We start from the raw sequence: 10,815 nt of genomic DNA on the forward strand, positions 1-10,815 counted from the left end.
GCACTCCACTGACAGAATTATTTAACTACACATCTCTCATCATGCCGCTCCTCTGACTGAAAACCTTGGCTGACTCCCCATTGCCTCCAGCCTAATTTTCAGACTTCTTAACCTAGCATTCAGTTCCCTCTCAGTCTGATTCATCTCCCACTGCACTCCCGGGCATCTCAGGCTTCAGTCACACAGGGAAAGTCACTGCTTCTCACACACACAGGGCACTTCCTCCATGCTTTTCCTCCTGCTGTGACCACATCATTTCCACAATTCTGGTGTTCATTCTAGGGAGATCTCAGATGCTACTTACCTTACTTCTTCCATCTCTCTCCAGAAAGAATGAAGGCTGCTTCTCTGTCCTCCCACAGACCTTGTAATATTCCACCAAGAGGCACGTCCGTTCTTAATGTGTAGCTGTCTCCTGCATTGAAATGCAAGCAACTTAATGGCCAGACACATCCCCTTAGTCTCATTTTATTCCCCAGCATATAATGCACACAAGTGGGATGTAAGCTTCTTGAAAGGGAACAGCAGTCTTTGTGGCTGGTATGTAATGGGTGTTTATTGAATGTTTGTTGAAGGAGTGAGTAATCAGTAAATGTTTAAATTAGCAAGAGCAGGGATGTGGAGTTCAGATACAACCAGTGTACTTCATCCCTTTTGTTGACTATGTGTCCATCACGATCCAGCTCTGTGTCTGTGGTCTTGTGCCTTGCGAAGTAGGAATGGGCTCTTAATAAAACCTAGCTTTCCAAACAGTGCATCTGAGTGGCTTGATCTTGTTTTATATCAAGGGGCTGGATCATGTTTCTATGGCTCTCATTATCATGATGTGCATTTTGCCTGTGGGGAAAAAGTATTACCTCGTCATAATTCTTAATTATACTAATCATTCCCCTTCCTTGGTTATTGAGAATTATAGCTAATTTAAAGGGAAGATTGGATTTAAGGGAAGTTGAAAACGTACGTTGTTAACAAAACTGCTTTTAAAATCCCTTTAGCAGTTTTCTTTATTGGGCATGTAGCAACACCTAGTGGCTTTATGGATTATTTCAGAGACTATTTCTAAAAAGAGCTTCTTGGGTTTTTTCCTCCCTTTATTGAATCTCTACTTATTTGGTATTTTTTCTTTCCTCTTAATTGATGAACAGATATCTTCGATCTCTATATTTTGTTATGTTTAGAAAGTAAGCTGGCTTTAGCTGAAGAATGGTTGTTGAAGAATGATGTTTCTCCATAAAAAGCATACCCCATCTAATAAGTAATTTATGATACTGTAAATACAAACAGCAAGGTGATATTGCAAGGTGACAAGGTCTAGGATCCTCTAATAACATTAAACAGGAGTCTTTTGTGGGAAATAACCTCTTCCTTCCATGTGGATGTAATGCCAGATTTCTTTGCCAAACATTTACATGTATGCACAAATATATACCCTTGCACTGGATGCCTCATTTATCAAACACTCAAGAATGAATTCTACCTCAGTACATTTTCCATGTCATTCAACCATTTTTACATTTTGAGATTTTAGATGGAAATATGTCTAGCATGTATCACATGCATTTCTGCCTTTTAATAAGGGATATATTTTATAATTATTCTTATCTTGACAACTTAGAATCACAGTTAGAAATATTAATTATTACATTTAGGAAAAATTTTAGGACTACTTGCTCTATTTTATTATTTTTTTTAATTTATTTTTTAGCTTTTGTGATAATCCACTTTACTAAATAACCGAGATTTTTAAAAATTTTAATACAATTTTGGAAGGTTACTTTCCATTTACAGTTTTTACAAAATATTGGCTATATTCCCCATGTTGTACAGTACATCCTTAAGCCTATCTTACACCCAATATTTTGGTTATTTGTTTCTTGTTTTTTTTTTTTGCGGTACGCGGGCCTCTCACTGTTGTGGCCTCTCCCATTGCGGAGCACAGGCTCCGGACGCGCAGGCTCAGCGGCCATGGCTCACAGGCCCAGCCGCTCCGCGGCATGTGGGATCTTCCTGGACCGGGGCACGAACCCGTGTCCCCTGCATCGGCAGGCGGACTCTCAACCACTGCGCCACCAGGGAAGCCCTGGTTATTTGTTTTAAATAGACTACAATGCTTTATAGAACATTTGTGTTGTAAATCAACTATGCTTCAATAAAATTTTTTTTAAAATTTGTGACTACAGTCTTTTCGCTCTGTGTCTTCTTGCTGGTGGCATTGTTTCTTTTTCAATGCTCTTCCTTTTTTTAAAAAATTTATTTATTTTATTTATTTTTGGCTGCGTTGGGTCTTTGTTGCTGCACGTGGGCTTTCTCTAGTGGTGGTCATCGGGGGCTACTCTTCGTTGCGGTGTGCGGACTTTTCACTGCAGTGTCTTCTCTTGTTGCAGTCGCAGAGCATGGGCTCTAGGCGCGCGGGCTTCAGTAGTTGTGGCACGTGGGCTCATGGGCCTAGTTGCTCTGTGGCATGTGGGATCCTCCCAGACCAGAGCTCGAACCCGCATCCCCTGCAGTGGCAGGTGGATTCCCAACCACTGCGCCACCAGGGAAGCCCCTCTTCCTTTTTCTTATCCCCACTCTTGGCCCCTTCTGATTTGCTGCTTCTGTTCATTCTGTGGCCTAGAAAGTCAGGTAACCACACAGCTTAGTAGTAAGCCAACTCTTCTGGCTCCTAATTTTGTGCTGTTTCCATTATACTACACTGAAAATAAAGGCTAAACCCACAGTGCTTTAAAGTAAGAGTAACTAGATTTTAAAAGGAGATGTTATCTACCACAGTAAAATGCATAGCTTCAGTGACTATAATTGCTGTTTTAACCATTGGACAGCCTTTGTTGTGTGATTCCTGGCCAGGTCATTGAGATTCCTCATATTCATAAACACAGAGAATCAAGTCAGTCAACCAGTATTCCTCGTGCATCTATTGTGCATCAGGTGCGTGGGGAGCACAAACACGCACACATAGACTTCTCTGATTGCATAGTACAATTGACATAACGTGTAGGACTATAGATGTCTTGATAAGTACTTACATTTGAATTCTCCATACAAATAGAAAGTTTTATTTAAGACCGTCCATCATAATGATTGCAGAGGGTCTCATTTAACTTCAAACCTTTATGACTAGATGCATAGTCATGGCCATATTATCTATAATGGCACTTAAAAGAAAGTTGACTTTTCTTCTTACAGTTAATATGAACTCTAATTGAGCCATAGGTTAACTAATCTCATAAATGATAACTCTCATGCATCTGCATCATGGGATTAGAAATAAAAATATGTGTTATATATTATATAGGCTTTATATAGGATAGTTACCCTATATGATAATATACTTAATTCTAAATATCTCCATAGCTTTCTGTCATGTGTACAACCTACATTATTAAAGTTTTATAGAGTCACTTTATAATTTTTATTTAGTCCTAGGCTCTATTTTATTTTATTTTAATTTTTGGCCACGCAATTTGTGGGATCTTAGTTCCCCGACCAGGGATTGAACCTGGGCCACGGCAGTGAAAGCACCAAATCCTTAACCATTGGACCGCCAGGGAATTCCCTAGGCTCAATTTTAAGCAAAATTTTGATTATTTACCAAGATATCTAGGGGTTAAGCACACAGGATTTCTTTATAAACCAGGACAGTATTGATTTTTTTTCATTGTTTAGAAATTATAAAGATACAGTTCATTCAAGTATTCTTTCCAATGAAGGAATTTTTGGTGGCTAGTAATTTCAGGATTTGCTGGCCTTTTTTAGTACATTTTGTGTGTCCTTGGCTTCAAAGTTTTAGAAAGCAAATAAAAACTTCTGGACTTTTTGGCACACTAGTTTTCAAATAGTCGAGTGACAGGGAGGGAATCAAGCTTTGGCAGCCAAACCACAGGTGGCAAATTAACTAAAGCTTCTGCACCTTTTCTATGGGGCTTATCACTGGAAGAAGTTGGCCATTACCCTTTCAAATCCAAAGGTGACAATTAAAATTTTAAATGCTTATTCCTGCCCAGTGGCCTATGACGTTGTTAGAGAAACACATCTTCCATGTCTACTGAAGAAGTTCAGTGAGAAACTCTAGTTTTAGGAACATAACCTGGGTGACTGCCAGCTTTTTCCATAGATTCAACCATCTAATTTAATCACATGCAGCTATTAAAATTACATTGGAAAAGGTTTAATAACAGGAAAATCAATGTATTGTTAAAAACGAACATTTTGTAACTGTAATACATCGTCCCATTTCTGTTGAAAACATTATCTATACACACAACTGGAAGAATATGCATGGCATATTACCAGTGCATATCTTTGGGAGATGATTCTTCTGTGTTTTTTTTTTTTTTTTTCAGATTTTCAGTAGTGATCTTGGATTATTTTGTTGTCAGAAACATGTTATTAAAAAGTATTTTTAACTTTTATTTTTCCTCTAAAGTGAAAGATAACTTGTTCCCTGAGACTCTCTAACCTTGTCATTCAGGAAAGGAGAGAGAGGGGACACACTGTTTTGGTGTTTAGAAGACATGTTGTCAATTTTGATTTAGCTAATTCAACAAATACTTGAGTATCTACATTGTGCCCAGGTAATGTTGAGGATTCTGCATTATACAAAATCCCTGGGAGAAGATGTACCATAAACAGATATTTATGCTTGTGGTGGTCAGTGCTAAGTGCTATAATAATAAAGAATAAGGGGATTATTGAATGTTGGGGAGTAGAGACGTCATTTACCTGTCTGATCCTATGTTCCTTTATCTGTAAAAAGGGTTAGATCAGAGGGATGCTGAAATCCTTCCTCTCTAACATTCTATGACTCCTGTGACTTTTGAATTATAGGCTACCACCTAAGTTATTATTTCACCCAAATGCAGAAATGGGTCAATTTTTAACATTGAGATAAAGAGGAATTATGTATCCTGAGAACAGTACTTGATAAACAGCAAGAATTTTTTTAAAAATTAGTGGTGTTTCTGTAACTGTTGTTAATAATGAAAATCACAGGTAAAGATGGTAGAGTGTTAAATGTTTACCCAGTGTCGTAAATAATATACAAGAATATATTATAAAGGAAATTTCTCTTAGGAAAATAGTACTAACTTTTCTAAGATTGGGGCTTGTATATAAATACATGAAAGCCCTGGAAAACAAAAATTGGACCTTAGTTTTGTTTTCCCAAAAGGTTTATAATCGAAACTCATTTGCGTTTTCATGTGGTCAGGTTATATGAAATAGTGGGGAAACACAGAACATGGAAGAAGTAGATATTCTTTGGATTTGGTTGCAGAAAGCCAAGAGATCAAATAGGCATCATTGTAGACATTTCTCTTTGATTAATAGTAATTTTTCTGAAATGCATTGTCCTGTCTATCTCCTACAATTTATGGCATTATTTAGAAGTTGAATGAACATATAAAACTTGATAAAACCTTGTGTAAGACTTTGCAGAATATAAGTACCTTTTTGTCACAGTACTGCCTCAAATTTGGGGAGTCAAAACCATTCCTTCCTCAAATAGGAATGTTTTACGTGACATTTGTCTTCTGTTGTCTTCCAGAAGCTATTCTTATGATGCCTCATACCACCTTTCTTTGTTTCAGATATCCTCTGGCACCTGCAGGCCTGATGTTTCAGAATCCTCTGAATTGCGTCAGAAGTCACCATTATTTCAGTTTGCCGAGGTAATATATTACAATTTATACTTAATGAAATTGTAAAGTGAGCTTAAATTTGGGCTGATGAAAGTAACTTAAAGCAAAGAAGAACCCTGCGTTCTTAGCTCAAGTAATCATAAAATGGAAAATAGTACCAAATTCTGGAACTTTAGAGTCTCTTAATTAAGGAATAAATATGTTTATAGAAGCTTGTTATTAACTCATACTAAATATTATTGCACTGAAACCTCATCACTAATTTTTATTCATGGATAGGGAAGTTAAGAATATAATTGAACTATTTTTAGAACTTAGTCATTATCAGATATTGATTTGTCAGGTATTAAATCAGAAGACAGAATTGACTCATGGTTATTGGCTGTGCATTCCTTTGTATTTATTTTAAGTAAACTTCTCTTAATTGAAACTTTAGCATGCAGTTGGCAGTTTTCAAAATCTTATGTCTTGTGTCAGACCTGTTTGGCTCAGTATGTCTCTGACATATTCGGAGATGATGTAGAAAAGCACATTATCCTTGACATCAAGTCTAAAGGTTAAGACTGCTTCCCAAAATATCTGCATTTACCCTAGAACTCAATATGGAGCCATCACTGATTACTTTTTTCTTAACTTTAAACCACATGGTCTTCCCTTGATCATTCTAATTGTCTTTCACTAGACCTTCTTTCACACTGTCATCCTTCCTAATGTTTGCCCCTTGTGGTACAGTTTTGTACAAAGGAGAGCATATTTTTAGTTTCAGAATTTTTTCTCCTCTAATGTCCTTTCCTGGTGGTTCTCAACATTTCATTGGCAGAATTACTTTTCACACTGGCATATTAGGTCATTCCTTTTATGACATTGTTTATTATATGCCTAAATGTCCTGCTGATATCACCAGAATGTTTTAATATATATTTGCTCACATAATACTCCTTATCTATCACTTTCCTTTCTGCTCTCTGTGAGATGTGCCATGAATTCCAATTGTTTTTTATATTGTTTCCTCAAGAATTTAATGTAATAGCAGATTCAATCTGCACTCCCTTTTAAACAGTAGTTTTAGACATATTAAATAATGTTAGTCTCAACTTTGAAAGCAGAGATACTTAACCAGTGATCCCTGGTGAAAGATGTAGTGAAATCTCTCAAATTTCACATGAAATTTTGGGTGTGTTGACACATGTGCATGTTTTTGGTTACTACAGCAAACCAGATTCCAAAGAGGTCCCTGACCCTAACCTAATATTTCTTCAGGAGCTCCCTATTCATGTCAACATCTCCTTTATCCCAATATTAATTTGGAGAAACATCCTTTTGTTTAAAGACTTGTGAAATGCTTTTCAAAAATCTAGATTGTTTATACTACTGGTTCTGTTTTGTTCACTATCTAATTTAATCCTTGAAGAAATATATTGTATGGGCTTCCCTGGTGGCGCAGTGGTTGAGAGTCTGCCTGACGATGCAGGGGACATGGGTTCATGCCCCGGTCCGGGAAGATCCCACATGCTGCGGAGCAGCTGGGCCCGTGAGCCGTGGCCATTGGGAGAGGCCACAATAGTGAGAGTCCTGCGTACCGCAAAAAAAAAAAGAAAAGAAATATCTTGTAGGTCAGGCATTTCCCCTTACACAAACTATTTATTTTCTTTAACTTTTATAGAGGGTTTGTAGGAGTGAAAAGTCATGTCGGAAGTAAGACCTACCGTTTATAATTCCCAGGATTTCAGGAACATCCTTGTGGATTCATATCTGCAGTCTGTCACAGCTTGCACATAGAGGTCTTTTGAAATGATAGGTTTCATGGTTTGACCAAGAAGAGTTCTACATCTTTACCCTGAAATATTTTCAAAGTACTTGGTTAGATCTTAGCCATTTACGACAATTTGTATATGTCTAGTTTGTTAAATAGGATCTGGGAGATCTTTTTTCTTTTTACTGATATTTGTTCTAAAAATCCTTATTTGTCTGATGCAAAAGATATGGTGGAATTAAAATTTTCCTAATGCCTTCAGCAGTGAATAGAGTCAATAATTCCATCAGGCTCTCTTCTAATTTTTTCTTATCCCTAAAATTGACTTTGATATTGTATCACCAACTGGCTCCATTGTTTTTCTAAACAACTTAATTTAATTAATATGAAAAAGTGATTGCTGAGATTGAGGAGTCATGATCAAGCTGCATGTATTGCTCAGTAAGTTCCCTTTGATGGAGTCGGTGAGCACAGTTAATTGAAGAAAAAGACTTTTGTGGAACTGGAAATGGGCTGAATTTACAATGCTCACACTTTCTGCACTTGTGACTCATTTTCACCCTAGTTTGTAGTTGTATAGAAACTTTGTTCACTTTGAAACCAAAATTAATAACTGACCTTGGTCTCAAAACATCCTAAAAATTATTTCCATGTGGCCCTCAGAGCAAACTTTTAATGAGGCTACCATAATCACCAAATAGAAACAAAAGTTCTCCTAGCTGAAGCAAGGATGGTGTGACAGAATCATCTATCCACTGTCAGACACCTGAGGGACGTGTGTGTGTGTGTGTGTGTGTGTGTGTGTGTGTGTGTGTGTGTGTGTTGGATGGGAGGATGCATGGTGTTATAAAATAAAGAAATGCTGTTCATATTCAATAAACAATTTATTGAGTTTTGGTGCCATGCCAGGCAGTGTATTCTATGGCTTATTTTCTTCTTACCATAATCCTGTAAAATGGGGATTATCATCATCATCAGTTTACAGTTGGGAAAAATAAATCTCAAGAGAGATTAGCTGAGCTGCCCAAGGTCATGTAGCTAGTGAGTAGCAGAACTAAGATTCAGTCCCAGATACTCTGACCCACATGGTTTGCTTCTCCAACCCTGTTTCACAGCTGTCTCAAAGCAGAGAACAGCTTGAGGGGAGTGCTGTAGGGAGGAGAGAGATCTACTTGCAGCTTTCAACTTTTAATAATATTTTAGAAAATTCACTGAAATAAGGAAATTTATCTCTACAGGTGTCCTCAACTGCTATTTGATACATATCTGACACCCTTTCAAGAGACAAGGCAAATGAGCCAAACTCAGTCTTTTTTGTTCTTTCCACATGTGTTTTTAGAAACATGGCCTTTGTCTTCATTTATCATTGATACTGTTTTTCTAAAAGGGATTGAGGGTGATGACTCATGTCTTAATCTTTATCTGTGTGTACAGTGGAAATATTTGGCAGAATCTATGAGTCTGTTATGGTAAAATGTCCTTGTGCTTTAAAAATTATTTGTTTCCTTTCAGATATCTTCAGGTACCTCCCACCCTGATGTTCCTTCAAAACAATGTCAAGCATCAGCCTTGTTTCAGTTTGCAGAGGTATGGCCTTCTTTTTTGTTGTTGTTTTGCCTTTTTTTTTGAATTTTTGAATTTTATTTTATTTATTTTTTTATACAGCAGGTTCTTATTAGTCATCAGTTTCATCCACATCAGTGTATACATGTCAATCCTGATCTCCCAATTCATCACATCACCACCCACGCCGCCCCGCCACTTTCCCCCCTTGGTGTCCATATGTTTGTTTTCTACATCTGTGTCTCAATTTCTGCCCTGCAAACTGGTTCATCTGTACCATTTTTCTAGGTTCCACATATATACATTAATGTACAATATTTGTTTTTCTCTTTCTGACTTACTTCACTCTGTATGACAGTCTCTAGATCCATCCACATCTCAACAAATGACCCAATTTTGTTCCTTTTTATGGCTGAGTAATATTCCATTGTATATATGTACCACATCTTCTTTATCCATTCGTCTGTCAATGGGCATTTAGGTTGCTTCCATGACCTGGCTATTGTAGATAGTGCTGCAGTGAACATTGGGGTGCATGTGTCTTTTTGAATTATGGTTTTCTCTGGGTATATGCCCAGTAGTGGGATTGCTGGATCATATGGTAATTCTATTTTTAGTTTTTTAAGGAACCTCCATACTGTTCTCCATAGTGGCTGTATCAATTTACATTCCCACCAACAGTGCAAGAGGGTTCCCTTTTCTCCACACCCTCTCCAGCATATGTTGTTTATAGATTTTCTGATGATGCCCATTCTAACTGGTGTGCGGTGATACTTCATTGTAGTTTTGATTTGCATTTCTCTAATAATTAATGATGTTGAGCAGCTTTTCATGTGCTTCTTGGCCATCTATATGTCTTCGTTGGAGAAATGTCTGTTTAGGTCTTCTGCCCATTTTTGGATTGCATTGTTTGTTTTTTTAATATTGAGCTGCATGAGCTGTTTATATATTTTGGAGATTAATCCTTTGTCCATTGATTCGTTTGCAAATATTTTCTCCCATTCTGAGGGTTGTCTTTTCGTCTTGTTTATAGTTTCCTTTGCTGTGCAAAAGCTTTTCAGTTTCATTAGGTCCCATTTGTTTATTTTTGTTTTTATTTCCATTACTCTAGGAGGTGGGCCAAAAAAGATCTTGGTGTGATTTATGTCAAAGAGTGTTCTTCCTATGTTTTCCTCTAAGAATTTTATAGTGTCCAGTCTTACATTTAGGTCTCTAATCCATTTTGAGTTTATTTTTGTGTATGGTGTTAGGGAGTGTTCTAATTTCATTCTTTTACATGTAGCTGTCCAGTTTTCCCAGCACCACTTATTGAAGAGACTGTCTTTTCTCCATTGTATATCCTTGCCTCCTTTGTCATAGATTAGTTGACCATAGTGCGTGGGTGTATCTCTGGGCTTTCTATCCTGTTCCATTGATCTATATTTCTCTTTTTGTGCCAGTACCATATTGTCTTGATTACTGTAGCTTTATAGTATAGTCTGAAGTCAGGGAGTCTGATTCCTCCAGCTCCTTTTTTCCCCTCAAGACTGCTTTGGCTATCCGGGATCTTTTGTGTCTCGATACAAATTTTGAGATTTTTTTGTTCTAGTTCTGTGAAAAATGCCATTGGTAATTTGATAGGGCTTGCATTGAATCTGTAGATGGCTTTGGGTAGTATAGTCATTTTCACAATATTGATTCTTCCAATCCAAGAACATGGTATATCTCTCCATCTGTTTGTGTCATCTTTGATTTTTTTCATCAGTGTCTCATAGTTTCAGTTTGCAGAGGTATGGCCTTCCTTTAATATATATATATATACATATATATATACACACACACACACACACACACACACACACACACACACACACACACACA

The 10,815-nt window shown here is 37.1% G+C and overlaps 1 protein-coding gene across 9 annotated transcripts in view; it reads left to right on the forward strand.

Annotated features, from left to right (window-relative positions):
- Positions 1 to 10,815, forward strand: part of BBX (BBX high mobility group box domain containing) — a 282,218-nt gene that overhangs the window by 211,450 nt on the left and 59,953 nt on the right. For all 9 annotated transcript variants that reach the window (XM_027104049.1, XM_027104073.1, XM_027104053.1 and 6 more), the window contains 2 exons: positions 5,589 to 5,669; positions 8,905 to 8,979. In XM_027104049.1, coding sequence (XP_026959850.1) covers positions 5,589 to 5,669; positions 8,905 to 8,979 — 156 coding nt within the window. The remainder of the gene's footprint in view (positions 1 to 5,588; positions 5,670 to 8,904; positions 8,980 to 10,815) is intronic.

The sequence above is a fragment of the Aethalodelphis obliquidens genome, unplaced genomic scaffold, assembly GCF_003676395.1.
Source record: "Aethalodelphis obliquidens isolate GAN/ISIS:26980383/991018 unplaced genomic scaffold, ASM367639v1 scaffold1, whole genome shotgun sequence".
NCBI classification, from domain to species: domain Eukaryota; kingdom Metazoa; phylum Chordata; class Mammalia; order Artiodactyla; family Delphinidae; genus Aethalodelphis; species Aethalodelphis obliquidens.